The 27801-nt window shown below is 44.9% G+C and overlaps 2 protein-coding genes across 7 annotated transcripts; both read left to right on the top strand.

The window, feature by feature from the left end:
- The first annotated feature begins 546 nt into the window (after window positions 1-546).
- Window positions 547-12025, top strand: lpcat1 (lysophosphatidylcholine acyltransferase 1). Its single transcript, XM_029732261.1, has 10 exons — window positions 547-563; window positions 3436-3494; window positions 4414-4448; window positions 4752-4806; window positions 4956-5038; window positions 5191-5316; window positions 9265-9418; window positions 9570-9668; window positions 9813-9954; window positions 10253-12025. The coding sequence occupies exons 2-10, from the start codon at window positions 3492-3494 to the stop codon at window positions 10429-10431; spliced, it is 876 nt and encodes a 291-aa protein (XP_029588121.1). The 5' UTR covers window positions 547-563; window positions 3436-3491; the 3' UTR covers window positions 10432-12025.
- Window positions 12026-12599: 574 nt separating this feature from the next.
- Window positions 12600-27798, top strand: LOC115173819 (large proline-rich protein BAG6). Of its 6 annotated transcripts, none has more exons than XM_029732257.1 (24): window positions 12600-13016; window positions 13326-13415; window positions 13577-13694; window positions 15398-15621; window positions 19315-19386; window positions 19465-19587; window positions 19693-19868; window positions 19979-20102; window positions 21185-21385; window positions 21565-21796; window positions 22043-22102; window positions 22254-22537; window positions 22640-22718; window positions 22919-23202; window positions 23454-23715; window positions 24024-24193; window positions 24357-24410; window positions 24488-24590; window positions 24749-24873; window positions 25169-25357; window positions 25552-25734; window positions 26055-26162; window positions 26423-26560; window positions 26771-27798. In XM_029732257.1, the coding sequence occupies exons 2-24, from the start codon at window positions 13335-13337 to the stop codon at window positions 26858-26860; spliced, it is 3480 nt and encodes a 1159-aa protein (XP_029588117.1). In that variant the 5' UTR covers window positions 12600-13016; window positions 13326-13334; the 3' UTR covers window positions 26861-27798. The 6 variants fall into 6 exon arrangements, with proteins under 6 accessions (XP_029588117.1, XP_029588111.1, XP_029588114.1 ...); XM_029732251.1 differs by having other exon boundaries at window positions 19979-20108; XM_029732254.1 differs by having other exon boundaries at window positions 12610-12684; window positions 19979-20108.
- The last annotated feature ends 3 nt before the right edge of the window (window positions 27799-27801 follow it).

Raw genomic sequence — 27801 nt, 5'->3', positions numbered from 1 at the left:
AGCAAACTTAATGATGGTGTTGGAGTCGTGTGCCGCCACGTAGTCGTGAGTGAACAGGAAGTACAGGAGGGGGGCTAAGCACGCACCCCTGAGGGGCCCTGTGTTGAAGGTCAGCGTGGATGTGCTGTTGCCTACTCTCAGCACCTGGGGGTGGATCCAGTACATCCAGTATCCAATTGCAGAGGGAGGTGTTTATTCCCAGGATCCTTAGCTTAGTGATGCACTTACTTGAAGGGGTGTTAACCCCGGTGTCCTGGCTAAATTCTCAATCTGGCACTCATACCATCACGGCCACCTAATCATCCCCAGCTTATTATTGGCTCCTTCATCCCCCTCCTCTCCCCTGTAACTATTCCCCAGGTCGTTGCTGTAAATGAGAATGTGTTCTCAGTCAACTTACCTGGTAAAATAAAAAGAAATAAAAAATTAGAGGGCACTATGTTGTTGAATGCTGAGCTGCAGTCAATGGACAGTATTCTCACGTAAGTGTTCCTTTTGTCCAGGTGGGAAAGGGCAGTGTGGAGTGCAATAGCGATTGCATCATCTATGGATCTGTTGAGGCGGTATGTGAATTGTCTGTGTAGTTTGTCCCTCTTAGTTGTTGGTGTCTCTGGCCAATGCATCTCCTCTTGTTTAGTCCTCTCACTGACTCTCTTCTTCCCTCTCTCATCTCTTCCTCTTCGCTGTACTAAAATGGTTCTCTAAGAAGTCACTCCTACACAGACCTTCATATGTCTCCTTCATATCTCTCTCTCTCTCTCTCAATGTCATTTATATATACAGTTGAAGTCGGAAGTTTACATACACCTTAGCCAAATACATTTAAACTCATTTTTTCACAATTCCTGACATTTTAATCCTAGTAAAAATTCCCTGTTTTAGGTCAGTTAGGATCACCACTTTATTTTAAGAATGTGAAATGTCAGAATAATAATAGAGCGAAGGATTTATTTCAGCTTTTATTTATTTTATCACATTCCCAGTGGGTCAGAAGTTCACATACACTCAATTAGTATTTGGTAGCATTGCCTTTAAATTGTTTAACTTGGGTCAAACGTTTCGGGAAGCCTTCCACAAGCTTCCCATAATAAGTTGGGTGAATTTTGGCCCATTCCTCCTGACAGAGCTGGTGTAACTGAGTCAGGTTTGTAGGCCTCCTTGCTCGCACATGCTTTTTCAGTTCTGCCCACACATTTTCTATGGGATTGAGGTCAGGGCTTTGTGATGGCCACTCCAATACCTTGACTTTGTTGTCCTTAAGCCATTTTGCCACAACTTTGGAAGTATGCTTGGGGTCATTGTCTATTTGGAAGACCCATTTGCGACCAAGCTTTAACTTCCTGACTGATGTCTTGAGATGTTGCTTCAATATATCCACGTAATTTTCCTCCCTCATGAAGCCATCTATTTTGTGAAGTGCACCAGTCCCTCCTGCAGCAAAGCACCCCCACAATATGATGCTGCTACCCCCGTGCTTCACGGTTGGGATGGTGTTCTTCGGCTTGCAAGCCTCCCCCTTTTTCCTCCAAACATAACGATGGTCATTATGGCCAAACAGTTCTATTTTTGTTTCATCAGACCAGAGGACATTTCTCCAAAAAGTATGATCTTTGTCCCCATGTGCAGTTGCAAACCGTATTCTGACTTTTTTTATGGCGGTTTTGGAGCAGTGGCTTCTCTCTTGCTGAGCGGCCTTTCAGGTTATGTCAATATAGGACTCGTTTTACTGTGGATATAGATACTTTTGTACCTGTTTCCTCCAGCATCTTCACAAGGTCCTTTGCTGTTGTTCTAGGATTGATTTGCACTTTTCGCAGCAAAGTACATTAATCTCTAGGAGACAGAATGTGTCTCCTTCCTGAGCGGTATGACGGCTGCGTGGTCCCATGGTGTTTATACTTGCATACTATTGTTTGTTCAGATGAACGTGGTACCTTCAGGCATTTGGAAATTTCTCCCAAGGATGAACCAGACTTGTGGAGGTCTACAATTTCTTTTCTGTGGTCTTTAGATTTTCCCATGATGTCAAGCAAAGAGGCACTGAGTTTGAAGGTAGGCCTTGAAATACATCCACGGGTACACCTCCAATTGACTCAAATGATGTCAATTAGCCTATCAGAAGCTTCTAAAGCCATGACATCATTTTCTGGAATTTTCCAAGCTGTTTAAAGGCACAGTCAACTTAGTGTATGTAAACTTCTGACCCGCTGGAATTGTGATACAGTGAATTATAAGTGAAATAATCTTGTCTGTAAACAATTGTTGGAAAAATTACTTGTGTCTTGCACAAAGTAGATGTCCTAACCAACTTGTCAAAACTATAGTTTGTTAACAAGAAATTTGAGGAGTGGTTGAAAAACGAGTTTTAAGGACTCCAACCTAAGTGGATGTAAACTTCCTACTTCAGCTGTATCATCCAGTCTCGACTCCTACAGTATCCTAGTGGTAATTGTTCCATTGCAGCCAGAGGTCAGGGTAGCCTTCAGCAGTCTCATGACCAGGCTGTACTACTGTATTCATTATCACAGGCTGGTGATGTTGTGTGTCCCCGGGGTGAGGGTTGTCAGAACGTCAGTCATCGTACACACACAGAATGTCAGTCATCCACCGAGTATGAATTCGGCTTGGGCAGTATCCAGATTGTCATACCTTCATACCGACCTTGTATGAACACAAGGGGCACTATTTTCCAACCCCACTGAGCCTCTGTAATGCAAAGGTTAGCAATGCTAACAAGTACATGTGAAATCCCATTGTGAATGCAAGCTAAATGCTAACTAGCGTATTGCAAACATTTTATACAGTCTCTGACAAACTATTTGCAGGACAGACATCCCAGCTCATAAAGTCATGCAAGTAATTCAGAAATGCTACTCAGTTTGCTGCACGCATAAAACAAATACTAGACAGCAAGGCTCTTGATCCAGGAAGGGGGATTATCTGATGTTACCAAGAGAAGCTTAATTTTGCATGAAGCTAACCACTTAGCTAGATAACTATCTAGCTCCTAAATTAGCAAACCAAATGCAGAACTGAAAATAATTTAGTTAACTTAATAGTTATAAGAGGTCTAGCTGGCAAACATTCACCTGGCGCGTGACTCACAAGGCTCCTGTCTCTCGTTGTTTGCTTGTAAGCTTCATTATCAAAATAATTATGTGACCAGTGAAAAGAAAAGTACGACCTGCTTCATCTCCTAAAGTATTACACAAGTTGACTGCAGGTGTTTACTTAAAGTAGCAACAAATATTCAAATGTATTAATAAAAAATATGAATACTTTTTCAGTATTGACGGTATTAAAAAAGCATCACGTGGCTTTTTATAAATACACCGTTATAGGGTATACCGCCAAAGCCTAGTGTGAATATGCCTCTTAAAGAATCTACAGACACACACTCGCACTCATTCAGTAACCTTTCTCTCTCTTTCTCAGGGGCCTTCATTCCAGCAGTTCCAGTTCAACCAGTAGTCCTGCGTTACCCCAACAAAATGGTAAACGCACAACTAAGCTCTCCTTTCTGTCTTTCCTCCCTCCTCTCCTCCAAACCATCCTCTTTCCTTCCTACTTCCCTTCACTGCTTTCCTTTACATACCTATCCTTCTCTCCCTCCCTCCGTTGACGGTTTCTCTCTTCTCACGGCGTGAGTCCGTGTCCGTGTAGTGGCTTCATGCTCGTGTGGAGTGATAGTTAATCTCCCTCCCTCTCTCTCTCTCTCTTGCTGTCTTTGTGCTCTCTCCCTCCCTCAGGTTTCATGTCCTTCTCTCCACTGCCCCTGCATGCCCTCATTAATTATAAACCTGTGACTACCTGCTCTAACTTGAACTAGAAAGCCATGTGCAGTAGAGAGAGACTCTCCGGCTGCATCTCAATTGTCTAGTGGCTTCCTTTCCTCGCCTCCTTTCCTGCATCTCAATAGTCTACAGTGGCTTGCTCTCCTCGTCTCCTCCTTTCCTTTACCTGCAATAGCACAAAATAACTGAAAGTTAAAGCAAGTCTCAAATAGACGATCCTCCATGTTGCTTTCAGCTGTCCAGTGTTTTCAGACCAGTGCAGACAAAGGAGAGGGGAGAGGAAGCCCCTGTGTAGGCCTCAGTCCTGCTGTGTGTAACCCATGAACACACTGGGATTTTGTCAGTGTTTCGAATGGATCCAATGCTTTTAAATGGGAGTCATCGGTTGTTGGATGAATGACAACGGAGATGATTGTCTGACACAAAAATCACGAATGGTCCGTCTTTTGACGGATGCAACTCGTCCGAAAATAGTTGACTTGAGTTGACCTTTTGGAAAAAACGGACAATCATGTACGATTTGATCCCTGTTCATGCATCTCAGTAAGCAGAGGAGGTGCCGCCTCTGTAGGCCCCAGTCCTGCTGTGTGTAACCCATTTCTTCTTCCTCTTCTGACAGGATACCATCACATGGACATGGCAAGGCCCTGGAGCGTGAGTATCTCTTCCTCGTTTTTAAAAAATGTATTTTGCTCTCTCTCTCTGGCTTTTCTCTCTCTCCTCTCTATTACTCTGCTCCCTCTATCGCCCCCTGGCTGTTTTTTTGTGGCGAGGTCTAGCAATATGTTTTAGATTAGAGGAGGATGTTGTGTTTTCAGGCCTGTGGTTAATCTTCACAATATCCCCCTGCACAACTTCCCTCTCTTTCTGTTCTTTCATCTCCCCCCCCCCCCACGTCTGTCTTTCCCACTAACTCCTTTTCCCTTTCTGAATGAACTGATTACTCTCGCTACTCAGGTTTGAGATACTGTGGCTGACACTGTGCCAGTTTCACAACCCCATAGAGATTGAGGTAAGGGTTATTTTTTGAGGTAAGGGGTTATTTGACGGCGGCGTATTAGACAGTGGGGCATCTTTCTGCTTACAGACATTGACAAAAGAATGTGAAGAAATAAAGAAACGGAAGATGGACGGGTGATATCACTTTTTCTCTCCCTCCAGTACCTACCTCTGTACACTCCTTCAGAAGAAGAGAAGAACAACCCTGCTCTGTTCGCCAACAATGTCAGACACATCATGGCCAAGTTAGTACTGTGTGTGTGTGGCCTTACATCAAGCTTTTACATGGATGTAAACTCAATCTGTGTTTCTTGTGCTTCTCGAAATGCCCGCCACATATACAGTATATCTGACATGTCAGGGGCGGGGCCTGACTGCTCTCTCTGTGCTCTGATAGGGCCCTGGAGCTGCCCATCACAGACCTGTCATTTGATGACTGCCAGCTGAGCCTAGCAAAGGGCCCGTTGCGTGTCCTTAGCAACAGCAGCCTACTGCAGTTCAATAGACTAGCGCGAAGGCTCGGGTGAGTTTACTTTACTATTGGTCTTTCAGCATTGTTACACGTCCTTAACAGTTTAAGAACACTGACTTGTTTTGCTGTTTATAACAAAAGATTGACGTTGAATAAAATAAGAGTATTTCAAAATTCTAGAAATGTTTATTCTAATGTCTTACAATCTATTTTCGTTTAGGTGTCTGAATGCGTAGGTAGGGTATGAGCGATCTCCTGTACCTCGTTGTCTGACATTTTTAAGGATGTCATACTGGGAAAATAATACTGTGAAATACTAATACTAGTGGGTTTACTGGGAAATACTAAGACTAATACTAGTGAGTTTACTGGGAAATACTAAGACTAATACTAGTGAGTTTACTGGTCGAACTGGGAAATACCACTGGGTTTACTGATAATACTGGGAAATACTACTGGGCTTACTGATAATACTGGGAAATACCACTGGGCTTACTGATAATACTGGGAAATACCACTGGGCTTACTGATACTGGGAAATACCACTGGGCTTACTGATAATACTGGGAAATACCACTGGGCTTACTGATAATACTGGGAAATACCACTGGGTTTACTGATAATACTGAGAAATACCACTGGGCTTACTGATAATACTGGGAAATACCACTGGGCTTACTGATACTGGGAAATACCACTGGGCTTACTGATAATACTGGGAAATACCACTGGGCTTACTGATAATACTGGGAAATACCACTGGGCTTACTGATACTGGGAAATACCACTGGGCTTACTGATAATACTGAGAAATACCACTGGGCTTACTGATACTGGGAAATACCACTGGGCTTACTGATAATACTGGGAAATACCACTGGGCTTACTGATACTGGGAAATACCACTGGGCTTACTGATAATACTGGGAAATACCACTGGGCTTACTGATACTGGGAAATACCACTGGGCTTACTGATAATACTGGGAAATACCACTGGGCTTACTGATAATACTGGGAAATACCACTGGGCTTACTGATACTGGGAAATACCACTGGGCTTACTGATACTGGGAAATACCACTGGGCTTACTGATACTGGGAAATACCACTGGGCTTACTGATAATACTGAGAAATATAACTGAAATACTACTGGGCTTACTGATAATACTGGGAAATACCACTGGGTTTACTGATAATACTGAGAAATATTACTGAAATACTACTGGGCTTACTGATAATACTGGGAAATACTGAGAAATATTATTGAAATAATACTGGGAAATACTACTGGGTTTACTGATAATACTGGAAAATAGCACTAAGGAAACAGGCAGATCTGTGTCAAATGGATACAGTGAATTTGGAGTATTCAGACCCCTTGACTTTTTCCACATTTTGTTACATCCTTATTCTAAAATGGGAAGAAAAAAAACTACTTTTAATCTCATCAATCTACACACAATATCCCATAATGACAAAGTGAAAAACAGGTTTTTAGAAATGTTTGCAAATGTATTACATAAGTATTCAAACCCTTTGCTACGAGACTTGAAATTGAGCTCATGTGCATCCTGTTTCCATTGATCATCCTTGAGATGTTTCTACAACTTGATTGGAGTCCCCCTGTGGTAAATTCTATTGATTGGACATGATTTGGAAATGCACACACCTGTCTATATAAGGTCCCACAGTTGACAGTGTATGTCTGAGCAAAAACCAAGCCATGAGGTCGAAGGAATTGTCCGTAGCGCTCCGAGACATGATTGTGTTGAGGCACAGATCTGGGGAAGGGTACCAAAACATTTCTGCAGCATTGAAGGTCCCCAAGAACACAGTGGCCTCCATCATTCTTAAATGGAAGAAGTTTGGAACCACCAAGACTCTTCCTAGAGCTGGCCGCCAGGCCAAACTGAGCAATCGGGGGAGAAGGGCCTTGGTTATGGAGGTGACCAAGAACCCAATGGTCATTCTTGACAGAGCTCTTGAGTTCCTCTGTGGAGATGGGAGAAACTTCCATGGGAGAATCCTCTCTGCAATACTCCACCAATCAGTGGTGGCAACCTCATGCTGTGGGGTTGTTTTTCAGCGGCAGGGACTGGGAGACTAGACAGGATCAAGGGAAAGATGAATGGCGCCAAGTACAGAGAGATCCTTGATGAAAACCTGCTCCAGAGCGCTCAGGACCTCAGATTGGGGCGAAGGTTGACCTTCCAACAGGACAATGACCCTAAGCACACAGGCAAGACAAGGCAGGAGTGGCTTCGGGAGAAGTCTCTGAATGTCCTTGAGTGGCCCAGCCAGAGCCCGGACTTGGACCTGATCGAACGTCTCTGGAGAGACCTGAAACAACAACAGTGTGTTTCAAACCTGAAAATAGCTGTGCAGCGATGCTCCCCATCCAACCTGACAGAGCTTGAGTGGATCTGCAGAGAAGACTGGGAGAAACTCCCCAAATACAAGTGTGCCAAGCTTCTAGCGTCATACCCAAGAAGACTCGAGGCTGTAATCGCTGCCAAAGGTGCTTCAACAAAGTACTGAGTAAAGGGTCTGAATACTTTTGTAAATGTGATATTTCAGTTTTGTATAAATTTGCAAACCTGTTTTTGCTTTGTCATTATACTCCATTGTGTGTAGATTGATGAGGGGGAAGAAAAAAAACATTTTATAATAAGGCTGTAACATAATGTGGAAAAAGTCAAGGGGTCTGAATACTTTCTGAATGCACTGTATGTTGAATACTTTAAGATACTAGAAAGTACACTATTTCAAAGTATTTGAGATGTACTTGATTTAGCTATTAAACCAGTGGTTTTCAATCTATTTTTCAGCGGGGACCCCATTTGTTTTCTGACAGAAATTCTGCCAACCCCATGCCAAATCTTTTACAACCTTAAAATCTGTCACTTTAGATTTTCAAAACAACAAATAACCTTCATTCAATTTTCATCTCTCCTATCAAAACTAAGAGAAATGCGTTCACTCAATACAATTATATTTTTCTAATTGTCTTTCTCAATAACGTTTGTGTATTGTCCCATAAAATAATCTGTACTCTTGACCTGACTGTAGTTTAGCCGCGTAACTGACTTCAGTGGGCAAATGCTCACCTTTGATGGCCACTGGCACGCTGGAGACGTGTGCTCTTCACGGTTGAATCCCGGTTCCAACTGTAGTGGGCAGATGGCAGACAGCGTGTATGGTGTCGCGTGGGCGAGCAGTTTGCTGATGTCAACGTTTTGAACAGAGTGCCCCATGGTGGGGTTATGGTATGGGCAGGCATGAGCTACGGACAACAAACACAATTGCATTTTATCGATGGCAATTTGAATGCACAGAGATACCATGATGAGATCCTGAGGCCCATTGTCGTGCCAGTCATCTGCCGCTCTCACCTCATGTTTCAGCATGATAATTCACGGCCCCATGTTGCAAGCATCTGTACACAATTCCTGGAAGTTGAAAATGTCCAAGTTCTTCCATGGCCTGCATACTCACCAGACATGTCACCTATTGAGCATGTTTGGGATGCTCTGGATCGACTTTTACAACTGTGTGTTCCAGTTCCCGCCAATATCCAGCAACAGCCATTGAAGAGGAGTGGGACAACATTCCTCAGGCCACAATCAACAGCCTGATCATCTCTATGCGAAGGAAATGGCAAATGGTGGTCACATCAGATACTGGCTGGTTTTCTGATCCATGCTTCTATCTGTATTCCCAGTTGTGAAATCCATAGATTGGGGCCTAATTCATTTATTTCAATTGACTGATTTCCTTATATAAACTGTAACTCAGTAAAATCTTTGCAATTGTTCCTGTTGTTTATATTTTTGTTCAGTGTGTGTATATACTGTGTGTATATAATTTTATTTTGCGACCCCCAATGCAATTCCCCTGTTGTGACCTCAACTTTAAATACCACTTCATTAGCTTCTAGCCACACCCCTGGACAGTAGTGGGAAATGTAGTTCTTAACCATGTGTTTTCTATGTGCAGGTTGAGAACAGGGACTACAGATACAGTCTTACAGCAGCAGGCTAGCAGAGCCAGGAACATTTGGGGATACAGACTGGGATTGGAGGACTTTGCTCAGTACCTCGACCTACCTGTGACGGACATGCTCACAGAGTTACACAGCCTTTTTAACCAGGTAGGTATCTAATACACACCACACATACTTCACATACCAGAAGTATCCCACACACACACTACTTTTATTCATGCAATCAAAATTAGTAGAAATAAATATCCATCAGTGTTGTTCTCTTTCTCTCTTCTGCTCCCTCTCTCTCTTTCTGAAGCATGGAGATGGCCAAATAGATGTCAGGGAGTATGTGATAGCCCTGTCTGTGGCGTGTCAACCCTCTAAAGCCATGGACACCCTCAGGCTGGCCTTTGGAGTGAGTGAAAGACAATGACGCATTATAACAGTTCCTATGAAACACTATATAAGAGCCCTATGACTGCTATTACTAGGTACTATAATAGCCCCATGCCTGTTACTATAAAGCGTTATAACTGTCCTATGTCCTGACCCTGGTCAGATGTACGAGGCGAAGGAGGACAGGGCGATCGTGGAAAAAGAGCTGGCGTCCATTTTGAGAACGGCGTTGGGAGTAGCAGAGGTCGACGTTACAGAGTTGTTCTCAGCAATCGACACACTTGACGCAGGGAAGATCACACATGGTGATGTCACACGCTAACACCCTTGCCTTCCTTGCGCTAACGCTTGCACTTGTCTTTTCTCACCAGCACTGATTTTGCTGATAGTTGCTTTATTGAGGAAACGGTTTTACCAACTATGATTGTGATATGTGGTTGTGTCACCTAACTACTTATAAGTTGAATGCAGTGTAAGTCACACTCAGCATTAAGGGCGTCTGCTAAATGACTAAAATGTAATGAAATCCAACTAACGGGATCACGGTCAACCCTGCCATTACAATCTCGCTCTCTGTCCTTCCCTCTCTATATCCATCTGTAGATGACTTCTGTCGGTTTGTGGTGCAGCATCCAGACTTTGCTCAGGAGTACCTTCTCTCCTCCAGGGAAACCCCCTCTACCCCCCACACCATCCCGCTGACCAACGGGTTCAGTGTGGACCGTTACAACACAGAGGAGCCGACCTGCAGTCTCCCTGGACAGAAGAGGAAAGAAGACTGAGAGACACTCAAATGGATCCATCTACTGCCTATGACCGAGAGGAAGGAGGGATAGGAGGAGGACTGACTGGGTTGCCCTGGACCTCTACCAAACAAATCTATGTTCTACAGTTACTATAGCTTCTCTGTCATTGTGGCCTGTATGTTCTACCAGAGAGAAGGAGCGAGGGATAGTTTATATCGGGATAAGGAGGGGTGGATAGAGAGGGAAGTAAGAAACTATCAGACGGATAGAGGAGATTGAGACTGTGAAAGGGAGAGATGGTGGTGGAGAAGGGTTGGTTATGTTGAAGGAGAGAAGAGGAGGATGAGGTAGGGATGGAGAGATGGATAGATAGAGTTGGTTAGTGAGAGGATATGAGGGAGGGTGGAGCCGATCCGTTCCTCCGGACACCATCTCACACCAATACTCCATCTTTGTTTTGTCTGCTAGTGTTTTCAAGGACTTTATGCTTTCTAACTTTCCAACATGAGTTACAGGAACTGGACACCTGAAGTTTTCAGGAGTTCATCAAACACTTTGGCTATTTATTGTAAAAAGGGTTTTACTTTTTTCTTGTGTGTAGGTATTTATTTGTCTTTCATTTTTATCAATCTATCTATGGCCGTGATTATGACTACTGTGCACACTCCAGTAAGATTTGTATTTATTTTTAAGATCAGTTTTATCAGGTGATTAAGCACCAAATTGAGCTCAGCTTAATCACTGCCTTTCATAACGAGATTGACTGAGATTTGTTGGATCGAGCTGAAACGGGCTAACATCCAGACTCAAACTATTCTTCAACTAAGCATCCCCCTGCCTCGTAGACCATAGCAACTCACAACAAGGTTTTAAAATGGATGAATACGGGACCAAACTTCAACTTCTTTTTAAACCAGGGCCTCTTGCGCATTCACATTGAGCTCCTTGTTGCCTTTTTAAATCATTAAAAAAACACGTGTTATTTTAATGTTGTCTGAGCTTAAGTGAAGCATCTAACAGCATAAGTATCTTTCTTTTCATAAGCATGAAGACTGGGGTCTTCAGGTGAACATGTGTTTATTGTTTTCTCTTTTCTTATTGGATGAACAGAGAACCAGAGTTGGGATCCATCTCAAATGGCACCCTATACTCTATATAGCACACATTTGTCTCTGGTCATAAGCAATGCACTATATAGGTAATAGGGTGCATTTGGGACGTAGACTCAGTTAAAATATTCAGATAAGAGGTTTCCCTCTTTTTTTTTAGTTGCCTTTCTCATATCACTCTGGAAGTAAGTTGCCCTTAGGCAAAGATCTAGGATCAGCTCACCTTGCTGAAATTCTCACATTAACCATTTTAAGCATCGGCAATCATGAAACTGATCTGGGATCAGTTCTGACTTTATGATAAGCGATCAATCTGTTGCCTTTTTGTACTGGTTTTGTTTTGGGAATTCTCTGCAGTTTGGCTTTGAAGTGACACCTTTTGTATGTTGTACATTTGTGGTATATAAATCTTTGAATGTTTTTGAGTATTCATTTTGTAAGAAAGTGGATTGGAAATTATGAATACCTATGCAGTGCTCCCTGCCTTTAATGTTGAGAATTAAATCATGACATTTCCACAACTGCAATGTTCTTTATTTCCACTAGTAGGAGCTCTGCTCCTGAAATAGATATTCAGTTGATTTGATGGTGGTTATTCTACGCCTATGGCAAGTGGCCTATCTCCTCGCCAACTGCCTTATATCTGCACCAATAAGAGAACACATGAAAGGTGAAAGCAATGTCTGTGGAATTTGTACTCAACGGTCTAGTTCTGAACTTTGTGTCAGGAAGGTAATAGGTTAACATTGCGCCCATGGACACACACCATCTTGGCGTCAGCTAAAAATAGACCGGATTAAGCTCAAATTGAGATGAGGAAAAAGAGCGGGATGAATTAAAGGGAACACCACTCCAAATCGAATTCCCGAGGTCCAGAGAGTGAGAGCGAACATTCAAGTACATTAGATGTTCAAGTACACTGATGTTAAACTCCAACTGTAAATTGATAATTTGTACAAATTGTTTTCAAGTCTACAGTTGTAATGTGTTCGCGCTCTCAATTCAAATGGCTTTATTGGCATGGGAACATATGTTTATGCACACAGGCTCGTACCAAAACAAACAGGCATTTAAAATGAACACTCCCATTTTGTGCGTCATATGGGTCCTTGCACTACATGGTGTCGCATTTTAGCAACCATTCAACGGAATGTGAGCTGTAAATATTTGGATAGACAAAGTAACTAATTGCTCATGTAACGCCATTGCAATCTCATCAACAGTGTATTTCCGTGCTATGACATTGAACGAAGACAATTACAATCAATTATAATTGAGATTAACGGCTGAATCACATCCGGACGTAATTGGGAGTCCCATAGGGCGGCGCTTAATTGGCCCAGCGTCGTCCGAGTTTGGCCGTCATTGTAATTAAGAATGTGTTCTTAACTGACTTGCCTAGTTAAATAAAGGTTCAATAAAAAATGTCAGCTGGCTTCCTGATTTAAATACATGTAGATTAGCTAGCTGGCTAGCAAGCTAATCACAGCCTCGATTCAAGTGAGAATACAGGTATTGTACTCAACGATTTAGCTACCAATCGAGGGGTGATGGGATAAACATCAGGGGTGTAATCATTAAACCGATTCTGTTGCAAAACGTTTTGCTACAGAAACCGTTTACTCCAAACTGAAAACTCAAACCAAGTTTCTATTGGACATATTCGGGTAACGTTAGGTCCCTCCTTTCCGTTTCGTTGTGTTTTTGTTTGCTTCAATTTGGTTCTTAAGCGGTTTCTGCAATGAATACACCCCAGTTGTCTTCATGGCTGGACATTTTGTGGATAAAGTACATTTTCTGACTGTATTTCTGTGCTCTTAGCAGAGAAACATGGAGGAGTCTTGCCGATTCATAGAGGTCACAGTGAAGACCCTGGACTCCCGGAACAGGAGCTACACTGTCCGGGGAGAGGTAGGCTGTGACTTCTGTTTTAGCCTGAAATCCAACGGGGTATATCCGTTTGGATTCCAGGCTACTACTTTGTAGTCTTTATGCTGTACACTTATGAATGGGACATGCATTTTATTCAGCCCTGTACTAGCGATGCACTGAGCCTGTTATTTCTCCTTCAGTTGACATTGAAGAAGTTCAAAGAACACATATCTGCGTCAGTGAATGTCCCAGCGGACAAGCAGAGACTAATCTACCAGGGCAGAGTGATGCAGGACGAGAGGACACTGAATGAATACAGTGAGTAAAAAAGCCAGCAACTCTTCTATTCAATGGACACCGTTAGTAATATAAACTCAGCAAAAAAGAAACGTCCTCTCGCTGTCAACTTTTTTTTTTTTTTTTTTTTTTTTTTTTTTCCAGCAAACTTAACATGTGTAAATATTTTTATCAACTGAGACAAACTGAACAATTTCCACAGACATGTGACTAACAGAAATGGAATAATGTGTCCCTGAAAAAAGGGGGTGGTCAAAAGTAAAAGTCAGTATCTTGTGTGGCCACCAGCTGCATTAAGTACTGCGGTGCATCTCCTCATGGACTGCACCAGATTTGCCAGTTCTTGCTGTGTGATGTTACCCCACTCTTCCACCAAGCCACCTGCAAGTTCCCGGACATTTCTGGGGGGGGGGGGGGTGGCTCTAGCCCTCACCCTCCGATTCAACAGGTCCCAGACGCGCTCAATGGGATTGAGATCCGGGCTCTTTGCTGGCCATGGCAGAACACTGACATTCCTGTCTTGCAGGAAATCATGCACAGAACGAGCAGTATGGCTGGTGGCATTGTCATGCCTGAGGGTCATGTCAGGATGAGCCTGCAGGAAGGGTACCACATGAGGGAGGAGGATGTCTTCCCTGTAACGCACAGCGTTGAGATTGCTTGCAATGACAACAAGCCCAGTCCGATGATGCTGTGACACACCGCCCCAGACCATGACGGAGCCTCCACCTCCAAATCGATCCCGCTGCAGAGTACAGGTCTCGGTGTAACGCTCATTCCTTCAACGATAAACGCGAATCCGACCATCACTCTTGGTGAGACAAAACCGCGACTCATCAGTGAAGAGCACTTTTTGCCAGTCCTGTCTGGTCCAGCAACAATGGGTTTGTGCCCATAGGTGACGTTGTTGCCGGTGATGTCTGGTGAGGACCTGCCTTACAACAGGCCTACAAGCCCTCAGTCCAGCCTCTCTCAGCCTATTGTGGACAGTCTGAGCACTGACGGAGGGATTGTGCGCTCCTGGTGTAACTCGGGCAGTTGTTGTTGCAGTCCTGTACCTGTCCCGCAGGTGTGATGTTCGGATGTACCGATCCTGTGCAGGTGTTGTTACACATGGTCTGCCACTGCGAGGACGATCAGCTGTCTGTCCTGTTTCCCTGTAGCGCTCTATTAGGCGTCTCACAGTACAGATATTGCAGTTTATTGCCCTGGCCACATCTGCAGTCCTCATGCCTCCTTGCAGCATGCCTAATGCACGTTCACGCAGATGAGCAGGGACCCTGGGCATCTTTCTTTTGGTGTTTTTCAGTTGGTAGAAAAGCCTCTTTAGTGTCCTAACTGTGACCTTAATTGCCTACCGTCTGTAAGCTGTTAGTGTCTTAACGACCGTTCCACAGGTGCATATTCATTGTTTATGGTTCATTGAACAAGCATGGGAAACCGTGTTTAAAACCTTTACAATGATCTGTGAAGTTATTTGGATTTTTACGAATCATTTTTCAAAGACAGGGTCCTGAAAAAGGGACGTTACTTTTTTGCTGAGTTTACTACATACATAGTCTCTGCATTGTTTTAAAACAGTTGAGATTGCTGGAAATTATATTGATTGTGTTGTAAATGAGAACACCTTGCTCTAGTATTCTCTGACCCGCTGTTCTCCTCTACCCTCCACACTAATTATTTCCTGCACTCTCATCCACTCCTTCTCACTCTCTTCCTTTCAGATGTAGCTGATAAAGTGATCCACCTAGTGGAGCGTGCTCCTCCTCAGACCTCCCGATCTGCTGGCGGGCGAGGAGGAGTGTCATCAGGAGGAACAGAGGGAGGTGCCACCACCACCTCCTCCCAGGGAGGCTCCCAGGGAGGCCCCCAGGACCGCAACGGGAACAGCTACGTCATGCTGGGAACCTTCAACCTGCCTGTCAACATGGACCCCCAGCAGATACAGGTGAGAAAAGGTTGTGTGTTGGTGTGCACTGTGCAGCTGTTTCATAGAGTATTTATTAACAGGACCCTGAAAAGCTTCTACCCATAAGACTGCCAAGTAGTTAGTCCGGGTAGCTTTTGGTTAACTATTTCACTAACTGCATTGACCCTTTTTGCAATAACTCTTTTAACTAATCACATACACTGCTGTTACTGTTTATTATCTATCCTGTTGCTTAGTCACTTTATCCCTACCTATATGTACAGCACATACAGTGCCTTGCAGAAGTATTCATCCTCCTTGGTGTTTTTCCTATTTTGTTGCATTACAACCTGTAATTTGAATGGATTTTAATGTAATGGACATACACAAAATGGTTTCAATTGGTGAAATGGAAAAAATAACTAAAAAAAAAAAAACGAAAGTGGTGTATGCATATGTATTCACCCCTTTGCTATGAAGGCCCTAAACAAGATCTGGTGCAACCAATTACCTTCAGAAGTCACATAATTGGTGAAAGTCCACCAGTGTGCAATCTGTCACATGATCTGTGTGTGTGTCTCTCTGTTCTGAAAGGCCCCAGAGTCTGCAACAACATCACCAAGCAAGCGGCATGGAGCTCTCCAAACAGGTCAGGGACAAAGTTGTGGAGAAGTACAGATCAGGGTTTGGATATAAAAAAATATCAGAAACTTTGAACAGCCCACGGCGTTCCATTAAATCCATTATTACAAAATGGAAATATGGCACCACAACAAACCTGCCAAGAGAGGGCCACCCACCAAAACTCATGGACCAGGCAAGGAGGGCATTAATCAGAGGCAACAAAGAGACCAAAGATAACCCTCAAGCAGTTTCAAAGCTCCACAGCATCTGTCCGTAGGACCACTAAGCCGTACACTCCAGAGCTGGGCTTTACAGAAGAGTGGCTAGAATAGACATTGCTTAAAGAAAAAAATAAGCAAACGCATTTGGTTTTCACCAAAAGGCATGTGGGAGACTCCCCAAACGTATGGAAGAAAGTACTCAGATGAGACAAACTTTGCTTTTTGGCCACCAAGGAAAATGCTATTTCTGGTGCAAACCCAGCACCTCTCATCACCCCGAGAATACCATCCCCACAGTTAAGCGTGGTGGCAGCATCATGCTGTGGGGATGTTTTTCATCAGTAGGGACTGAGAAACTGGTCAGAATTGAAGGAATGATGAATGGCACCAAATACAGGTATATTCTTGAGGGGAAACCTGTTTCAGTCTTCCAGAGATTTGAGACTGGGACGGCGGTTCACCTTCCAGCAGGACAATGACCCTAAGCATACTGCTAAAGCAACACTCGAGTGGTTTAAGGGGAAACATTTAAATGTCTTGGAATGGCCTAGTCAAAGCCCAGACCTCAATCCACAATTGAGAATCTGTGGTCTGACTTAAATATTGCTGTACACCAGCGGAACCCATCCAACTTGAAGGAGCTGGAGCAGTTTTGCCTTCAATGGGCAAAAATCCCAGTGGCTAGATGTGCCAAGCTTATAGACATGCTCCATGACACTTGCAGATGTAATTGCTGCAAAAGGTGGCTCTACAAAGTATTGACTTTTGGGGGGTGAATAGTTATGCACGCTCAAGCTTTGTTTTATTTTGTCATTTCTTTTTTGTTTCACAAAAAATATACTGCTCAAAAAAATAAAGGGAACACTTAAGCAACACATCCTAGATCTGAATGAAAGAAATAATCTTATTAAATACTTTTTTCTTTACATAGTTGAATGTGCTGACAACAATCACACAAAAATAATGCATAGAAATCCAATTTATCAACCCATGGAGGTCTGGATTTGGAGTCACACTCAAAATTAAAGTGGAAAACCACACTACAGGCTGATCCAACTTTGATGTAATGTCCTTAAAACAAGTCAAAATGAGGCTCAGTAGCGTGTGTGGCCTCCACGTGCCTGTATGACCTCCCTACAATGCCTGGGCATGCTCCTGATGAGGTGGTGGATGGTCTCCTGAGGGATCTCCTCCCAGACCTGGACTAAAGCATCCGCCAACTCCTGGACAGTCTGTGGTGCAATGTGGTGGTGGTGGATGGAGCGAGACATGATGTGCTCAATTGGATTCAGGTCTGGGGAACGGGCGGGCCAGTCCATAGCATCAATGCCTTCTTCTTGCAGGAACTGCTGACACACTCCAGCCATATGAGGTCTAGCATTGTTTTGCATTAGGAGGAACCCATGGCCAACCGCACCAGCATATGGTCTCACAAGGGGTCTGAGGATCTCATCTCGGTACCTAATGGCAGTCAGGCTACCTCTGGCGAGCACATGGAGGGCTGTGCGCCACCCCACACCATGACTGACCCACCGCCAAACTGGTCATGCTGGAGGATGTTGCAGGCAGCAGAACGTTCTCCACAGCGTCTCCAGACTCTGTCACGTCTGTCACATGTGCTCAGTGTGAACCTGCTTTCATCTGTGAAGAGCACAGGGCGCCAGTGGCGAATTTGACAGTCTTGGTGTTCTCTGGCAAATGCCAAACGTCCTGCACGGTGTTGGGCTGTAAGCACAACCCCCACCTGTGGACGTCGGGCCCTCATGGAGTCTGTTTCTGACCGTTTGAACAGACACATGCACATTTGTGGCCTGCTGGAGGTCATTTTGCAGGGCTCTGGCAGTGCGTCTCCTGCTCCTCCTTGCACAAAGGCAGAGGTAGCGGTCCTGCTGCTGGGTTGTTGCCCTCCTACGGCTTCCTCCACGTCTCCTGATGTACTGGCCTGTCTCCTGGTAGCGCCTCCATGCTCTGGACACTACTCTGACAGACACAGCAAACCTTCTTGCCACAGCTCGCATTGATGTGCCATCCTGGATGAGCTGCACTACCTGAGCCACTTGTGTGGGTTGTAGACTCCGTCTCATGCTACCACTAGAGTGAAAGCACCGCCAGCATTCAAAAGTGACCAAAACATCAGCCAGGAAGCATAGGAACTGAGAAGTGGTCTGTGGTCCCCACCTGCAGAACCACTCCTTTATTGGGGGTGTCTTGCTAATTGCCTATAATTTCTACCTGTTGTCTATTCCATTTGCACAACCGCATGTGAAATTTATTGTCAATCAGCGTTGCTTCCTAAGTGGACAGTTTGATTTCACAGAAGTGTGATTGACCTTGAGTTACATTGTGTTTAAGTGTTCCCTTTATTTTTTTGAGCAGTGTATTTTGCCTCTTGAAAGTGTTAGGCATGTTGTGTAAATCAAATGATAGGAACCAACCCCCCCCCCCCCCCCCCAAAAAAAATATTAATTCCATTGAAGGCAACAAAATAGGAAAAATGCCAAGGGAGTGACTACTTTTGCTAGCCACTGTATCTACCTCAGTTACCTCGTACCCCTGCACATCGACTTGGTACTGGTACCCAGTGTACATTGCTAAGTTATCCTTAGCCATTGTGTATTTATTCCTTGTTTTTCTATTTTATTTATTTTTACTCTGCATTGTTGGGAAAGACCTGGTAGCATTTCACTGTTAGTCTACACCTGTTTATGAAGCATTTGACAAATACAATTTTAGAAAATCTTCATTTCTTTGAATAAATCTCAAGCACCTAAAACATTTCTTGAATCCAAAAGTTTTTTAAAGGGTACCTGATGTATTTCTAGAATTAGTGTCTAGATGACTTGACTGTATCAAGTGTAGTATTACTAATAACTGAATTCCTTGGCAGATGCAAGTGCAGCAGATGATGGCAGGAGTGGGAGAAGCAGGAAGGAACACCAGAGTCAGCACCAGCACTGGAGTAAGTGTTTTATTTGTCATATTATATAGATTACTAATATTACTATTAAGGTATGTTCATGATTCATCTTGTTTCTAGCGCCATGGCTCAGTGGATATACATATCAACGTTGACCAATCAGTGCAGAGCGAGCCCAGGATGAGGCTGCAATTGGCTGAGAACTTGCTAAGAGAAACCCAATCTCTGCTCCACAGACTGGAGGTAGTTACAACTCGCATACTTTGCTATGCTATTATTATGATATGCTACACAGAAATCTATTTTCAGTGCCGAGTTGTCTAAAAAGGTCAGCATGTTTGTTTGCAGGGTCAGCCCAGTGATGTGCCATCTCGAGCCGAGCCGGCGACGTCTCAGTCCACCTCTTCATCCTCTTCCTCTACAGCTGTCACTGAAGGAGCAGCACAGCCTATGGATGACACCCCTCCTACTCCACAGCCTCCCACCTCCACCCAGACAGAGGGACCACCCCACTCCGGGCCCAAGTAAGTGCTCAGGAGGGAACAGCGTAGCAAAGCATAAAAAAAAAAGGAAAATCAAGTAGAATTTAAATGCTTTCTTCTCTTCCGTGCCTACTGTCTCTCTCCCTCCCCAGCCACCCCAGCCCAGCGGAGCTTGTGGAGGTGTTGTCAGAGGTGAGGAGGGTGGAGGAGAGGTTTCGTCCCTTCATAGAGAGAACTCACTCCATCCTAGGGGCTGCCACTTCAGCAGACTACAACAACAACGTAAGCACTACAACTCTATTCCATTTCCCAGCAACTAGCTATTGCAACACATCACTGGGTTTTTTACTTCAACCTTAAACTCCTGTTACATTTTCATCCTCAAGTGTCTAAGCCGTGGGGTGGGGGGGCCTACTAAGCTATATGGAATTGTTTTAAGAAGGTCGTAGCAAGGATCATTTTGTTATTTTATTTTTTTTCAAAGCAAGTTTTTTTTTTCTGGTTTCTGTCATTTGTATTTATTAGGGATCCCCATTAGCTGCTGCCAAGACAGCTACTCTTCCTGGGGTCAAAACACATTAAGGCACTTCACACATGCATATCTACAATACAAAATGTATAATACCACCATACAACAATAATATTACAATGTATGTGTGTACATATCTGAGAGATCTAAGAAAGATCAGGATTTTTTTTTTTTCTTCTTTGCCTCTGCTTAGTGCCAAAAATAAGTCTCCATATATACTTCCATTCATTTGTTTTCAACGGGTACTGGGGGACCTTAGGTGAGGCCTGCGGGCGTCCTAGAGAAAAAAATGGACATTTCATATTAGTGTGTAGCCCAAACTGTTTGGACGCTACAGACAGAAGTTGGCAGATCGGCTGTACGGACTTCCGAGTCCAAAGTAGCTTGTTGACCGGAGAGCGTCATCTTTCCATAGAGTTTGTAGTCTAAACCGTTCAGATGCTACAGGAGATTTTGTGAGAAGACCAATTTTTGCAATATCTCATGGTTTGACAAACACCACTCTAGCTCTTTCACTGCAGGTGAGGAAGTGCAACACTGGTGGATGCAGTGGATTGAGATGCATCTGATGCCAAAATCTGATCTCTAGTTTAAACTGACATTTTTATGGGGATGTTTGTATTATGGTAATTAGATTTCAGCGTGGGCACAGACATTGACCTTAGGTGGTTAACTTTAATGGTGTCCATGAGAAGAAAAGTTGCATCATAAACTGCGCCGCAGAGTATAGTGAGTATTTTTGAATAGGTCAGTCACAGTACTGTTTTGCATGAGGAAAATGGAGCCTCAAACAGACGAATCAATCACCACGTTGTTCTTTTCGTCACAGACCCAGGAGAGAGAGGAGGACCAGCAAGTTCTCAACCTGGTCGGGGAGGCTCTCCGTCTCCTTGGCAACACCCTGGTTGCCCTTAGCGACCTGCGTTGTAACCTGGCCACTCCTCCCCCCCGTCACCTCCATGTGGTTCGGCCCATGTCCCACTACAGCTCCCCGGTCCTGCTGCAGGGTGGTATGCCCCACCACGTCCCGGTAGGTTACTGTGTGGAGTTTCTTCTACTTATACACTCAGCAATTTTTGTATTTCAGTATCAGGGCCTAATACTAACTAAACCTTGTACTTTTTAGCAGCGCTTAGCTGTTGGTCCGGTGCAAATTTAAGGCCCAGTTGGGTACATGCATTACATTATTAACTTGACTTGTGTCTTCAGAGAAACCTTGGAAACTTGAGGACCACAGTGACTATGACATCCAATGGGAGGCAGGCAGCTGAGGGCCAAGCCCAACCTTCTCAGGCCCCTGGCCCACCAGAGAGCCAGGCCCTCCCTCCACAGTCCAACTCAGCCAATCAGCAGCTGGGTCAGGGCCAGGGGGCTCCGCATGTGATCAGAATCACCCACCAGACCATGGAGCCTGTGGTAATGATGCAGATGAACCTGGCTGGTGAGGGAGGGGACACGTTTTTATTTTCTCTTGCGCTTTGGCGAGTTGTCATGCCCTGTGTTTCTCATGCGTACCAAATGATCAATACATTAGGTAATCAATCCAAACCGAGAGACCATAGTCATTGTAGATCTCCTATAGGAAACCTTAAAGTTGTGTTAGCGCAAGTCTGGAATGGAGCAATAGCTTGCATACCCAGTATGTATATTCAGTTGTAAGCTAATGTCTTCTGGTTCTCTACATTAGATTCTGGCAGCAGCCCTCAGGTCCAAGGACAACAGATCCCTATTGGTACTGGACAGCCTGGTGAGTGCTTTTGACCCCTACATTATATTCACTATGGTATATACACCAGACAGCCTTACATGACTCCTATACCACAGTCTCTGAAGCACCAGTCCCTGGGATGTTGCTGACTGTTTAATCAAGTATATATTTCTGATCTCTCAATCTGAAGGTGCCACTCCGGTCCACATCCCAGACCTTCTTCCAGAGTTCATGCAGGCCATCGTCCACCAGATCTCTCAGCAGACCGGTCACCCCGGGCAACCAGGAGCGGGTGTCCCCGGGACCACCTCCAGCTCTGAACCCTCTGCCCCTCACCCTGACAGCCCTCTGCCCCCTGGGGCCAGGGTGGCGGTCACACGCCCCTCTTTCTCCCCCCACATCCCCCAACCTGTGGTCACCAACATCAACCTCAGGGCTTCAGTGCCCCCTGCTGGCGGACAACACAACCTACAGGTGAGGCAAGGAGATGCAGACATGGAGAAGTCTGTGGAAGGACTTTGGTCTGGGTGTGCAGCCCTGCTCTTACGCGCTCATTCAACTGATCTCTTCTTCCAGGGCACACCTCTGGCTCACTCTCCTGTAACTCAGATGATCAGTGGTCTGGTTGGACAGCTCCAGATGCCTGGACACCAGGGTGAGTGATTGGTTGATTATTGTATTGGGTGAATGATGGGTTTTATTTTGTAGCGTTCAGTGTAATCACTGTGATTTTACATGGTATATTCAGTTATCAAATTCTTTCTACAGATTTGCCATGTTTCTTTCAAAATACACATTTCTGGTTTGTGAAAATTAACAACGAATCACAAGTTGTCTTTTTCCCGGTTCCTCCAGGTGACCAGACATCCACCAGCTCCTCCTCTGCCTCACACTCCACCTCTTTCTCCTCTTCTGCCTCCTCCAACCCTGTCCCTCCCCACCTCTCCTCTGGCCAGACTACCACCTCTGTGGGCCAGCCACCGGAGGGGGTTGCCGAGGCCAACCTAGCCCAGCTCCTGGGCTCCCTGCTGGGTGGAGCAGGCAGGCCAGGAGCCCCTGGTTCTGGAGCTAACCCACAAATCACTGTGACCGTACCTGGAGTCCCAGGGTTCTTCCAAGGCATGTCAGAATTCATCCAGGTGAGAGATGACATTATTCAGCCCTATTGGTAACTTCTTGAACTCTAATAATCCATTTGACTGAAAAGTACTCTTAGGTAATATAATCATGTAATTACGCTGTAATGAAGTTAAAGTAGTCATAAGTTGCAGTTGCATAGTCAATTAGCAGAAGTTGAAGTATTTTGTAATTAGCTAATTATTAGTCGTAAGTCAACTCCAGACAACTAGATGACTACAGTGTTACCCAATAGTTCCTCTCCCATTTCTAGGCTAACCAACCCGTGTTCTCCCGACCCACAACCCCACCTGGCCTGGAGCCTGACCAAGGCACCCCTGCCCCCCCTTCTCAGGTGATCCCTGGGGGTGTAGGGGACCCCTCCCTGAGCCCGGAGCTGTTTACAGGTATTGTCCAGGGGGTCCTCTCCACCATGATGGGGGCTCCGCAGGGGAACGGGGAGAGCATTGCTCAGTTCATCCAGAGACTGTCTCAGACCACCAACCTCTTCACACCTGGATCTGGGGACACAGTCGGTGAGCCACTGAAAGGAAAAACCTCGTAACACTTAACTGTTGTGCTGGTCTTTCACTCATACAGAAACGATTGTGGCTATTTCAATGGTTTTACTTGTAATGATTGGGATATGTGGTCGTCTTAGCTACTTAAGTTGAATACTTATTGTAAGTGTCTCTGGTCAAAAGACTAGAATATACATGTACGAAAGCTAAACATTTATCAGTCTACACCTGACCTGATGGTGTGCCTTGCCACCTGTGATGTGATGGCCTATTTGGGGAAAAAGGGAAATAAGTTTTTGCTGAACAGCTTCTTTGACCTGCAGGGTTCTTCAGGGACCTGTTGTCTCTGGTGGGTCAGAGTTTCTCCATGGTGGACATGGTGTTGTTACTCCACGGTAATGCCCAGCCCCTCAGCCGCATCCAGCCCCAGCTCGCAGACTTCTTCAACCAGCACTACCTGCAGGGTCCAGAGCCTACTGATGCCAATATCAACGTGAGTAACTCTGCTCTACTGCCACCTGCAGTTCTGCTGAGAATCATGGCATGAAGTTGCCACAGCATTCTCTGCATTAGCAGTGAACTTTAAGACCAACGTTTGTGCCATTTCACCTCAAAGGGTGTGTTCTTTATTTGATCAAACTGTCTTGTCTTTGCAGGCAGCATCTGAGAACCTCATCAATGTCCTGGAGGAGTACATAACGGAGAGCATCGTAAGACTCACTCACTCTCAAATTGTCAAAATATGTTGATAATGTTGTAGTAATACTGTACCTGGTCTCTCTCTCAGGCCACAGTGACAGTGAGAGAGGGAGTGGACATCATTCAAACCACCGTCTCTTTTCTTAGACAGCAGTTCACCCGTGTGGCCACGCACATCCTACGCTGCACAGGTAAAACACGCAAACCCCTTAAATAAAATACAGCTTTGCTATACTAGGTCCTACGCATTGTTACCTCACTGGAATACTGACAACCCTACTCTAGTACCTAACAGCAGCATGACTGTACATCTGCTGCTGGTGTTGTCTGTGTCTCTACCTCTCTGCAGACCACACGTTTGGCCCCCGCCTGCTGCTGCTCTGCACCCAGGGTCTGTTTGAGTGTCTGGCTCTCAACCTTTACTGTCTCCGAGGGGAACAGGGAGCTCTCACCCAAGTCATCAATCACCACATCGTTAGTACTCTATTATTTGATGGACTTTAGTGTCTCCCCCACCGGTCCTCAGAACCATAGCCATTCCACATTCTCCTGTTTCACTACATTTACATTGTCATTTAGCAGACGCTCTTATCCAGAGCGACTTTCAGTAGCGAGTACATACATTTAATTTTTTCTTTCTTACTGTACAAGCTAGTTGCTGAACTAGTCAATGAATCAGTTGAATCCCATTGTATCTGGTAGTTTAGGTTATGGGTTGAGTCCTGTTTGGTGTGGATGGTATAGATCTATGTTTTCTCTCTGTCCACAGAGGAGGATGTCAGCAGAGGTCAACCCCAGCCTGGTCAACTGGCTGAGCAGTATGATGACCATGAGACTCCACGTCATCCTGGAGCACAACCCAGTCACTGAGGACCACATCCAGCACTATGTCATCCACACACGGAGTGCAGAGCCTGGGGCACAGGCTGGACAGCAGACAGACACACAGAACATGGAGGTGAGTGATTGTGTATGGAGGTACATAGGTTAGTCTTTCCAGGTGGTGTTATCTGAGGCTTATAAGGACACTGCATGCTTGGGCACACCTAGAAAAAGATCTGGTAATTCCATGACATCAGCAAGGAAGTTCACAGCTTTGAGACATGTTGATCTTCATACAGTACAGCTAACCTTCTCTCTCCCTATCACTAGATGGCTGAAGGTCTGTCTCCGGCCCCAGCCACCACAGCAGGGGAGGCCATGGTTTCATCAGGGGTGACCACCCCCTCGCGGAGAGCATCATCAGGGGAGATCGGAAGAGCCGTTGCCATGGCAGCAGGAAGAAGGGAGGAGTCTGTAGGAGACGTGGAGCCCTGGGCAGCTGCAGTGCCCCCTGTAAGGGACTACTGTTTAGGGCAGCGTTTCCCAAACTCTGTTCTGGGGACCCCAAGGGGGGCACTTTTTTTTTTTTTTTTGCTGTAACACTACACAGCTGATTCAAATAATCAACTCCTCAACCTTTGGTTATTTGAATCAGCTTAGGAAACCTGGACTGAGTTTGGAAATGGCTGGTTTAGGGGTTAAGTGCCTTGCTCAAGGCACAAAGTCAAGAGATGGCATTTAGGATGCCTAGAATCCCACCAGACGTAGTATTTGAACGCGTGACTATACGGTTACAGGCCCACCTCTTCAACTTGTTTGTTTGTGTTCATCAGGAGTGGGTTCCTATCATCAAACATGACATGCTGTCTCAGAGGAAGATGAAGACTCAGCCCCCTCTGTCTGATGCATACCTCCACGGGATGCCTGCCAAGAGGAGGAAGGTGAGGGTGTGTGTGTGGGGGGGGGGGGGGGGGGGGGGGCTTAAGACTGCCCATGGAACATTCTTGAAGCAAATGCCTGAACTTTCCTGGTTATTCTGACTTGTCTCTAAAGCAAGTGAGGGCGACACATCAAATAAAAATGTGCATTTCTCATTTAGTCAAGTTGAGGTAATACTTCTCCGTTTCAAAGAAAATCCTCCCATTTCATACCGACTGAACACACCTCTGGTTAGTGTTGACCTGTTATCCCCCTCAAGCAGACTCACCAGGGTGAGGGCCTTCAACTGTCCCTGTCTGAGGCAGTGAGCCGGGCTGCAGGAGTCATGCATGTCACTAGCCCAGATAGCCTCCAGGGGGAGCTAGAGGAGCCAGAGCTGCAGGAGGCCTACCAAGAACAGGTAAACTACGACCAGTGTTGCTTTCTAGAGGGTGCAACGTCATCCCTAATCCAATCAAACATACATTTGTAAGGAAGAGGGCAAAAGTTTAAAGTAAAACAGTGCCCAAACATCTATTTCTGGCTCATGTTCACTCTGAAACAGCAGGGTGAACGAGACTTGGAAGTGTGTCAACGTGAGACTAACAGGCCCTAACCTTGTGTTTCTCAGGTGAGGAGTGACATCAAAGAGAGAGTGAGGGATGACCAAGACTTCAGCTCCGAGCGTTTCCCCAACACGCACCGGGCCTTCTCTAGATGACTCTTAAATCTCATTGGTCCTTAAGCTTGTCAACAACTCCATCTAGCCAATCAGTTTTCTTCCTGGATGACTTCTAATCTGATTGGTCACCACACCTGTCAATAACCACACCTAGCCAATCACTCAACCATGATGTGATGTATCCAGGGGTGTGTTCATCATGTCAGCTTGATTCGGATCATTTCTATCTTCATGTAACGTGCCCCAGACTCCATTCTGCAACATTGATGTCTGGACAAGGGCAAAGAAAACACAAGAGACATGACTTGCTTAGACCCTGCTTTCTCATTGGGCTGCCACGGAAAATGCCACTCATTGAAAACCCGAGAAGAGCTTTACAACCTGTCTGTCATCTGTCAATGGAAAATGTCAGTCTGTGCTATCTTCCCCCAAAACAATGCTTTCTCATTCCAACAAACTAGTTCCTATCTATGTCCTGTTGTCCTTATGAGGCTTCAACTTGTAAATGAGCACAAATTGTACATTGTATTAAGAGATAATGCAACAGCTATTAAGTTAATAAAGTAGTGCAACCTTTCCATAGGCTTTTTGTTTTGTTGCGTTTAGCTCGGTATCCCCACTAGAGGTGAATGAAGAATTTGCCTGTTTAAACTAGACTGAACCGTGCTTACAAGTAAAACAATGGTGAGTGTCATATTCAGCCTGGTGTAACCAGGCTATAGGATTACCTATTTACTTTCAAAATAGGATGTTAGAGGTTTGGATGTTAGGGGTGATTGTCATGTCATTGGTGAGATTTTGTGTATGACTACGGAGCTCAATGGTTGTTGATCAATAACTGCCATAATCAGGACCATGATAACGGTAAACCTTGATATATGCCATTGTATTTCTTTCTAGAACCTGACTGTTGTAAATAGTTGAATTCTCTATAACTTCAACGTTGCTGTGAAATAAACATTCAATCAATATAGAAATGC

This window comes from Salmo trutta, chromosome 34 (assembly GCF_901001165.1).
Source record: "Salmo trutta chromosome 34, fSalTru1.1, whole genome shotgun sequence".
Taxonomy (NCBI): domain Eukaryota; kingdom Metazoa; phylum Chordata; class Actinopteri; order Salmoniformes; family Salmonidae; genus Salmo; species Salmo trutta.
This window is presented reverse-complemented; position numbering and strand designations above follow the sequence as displayed.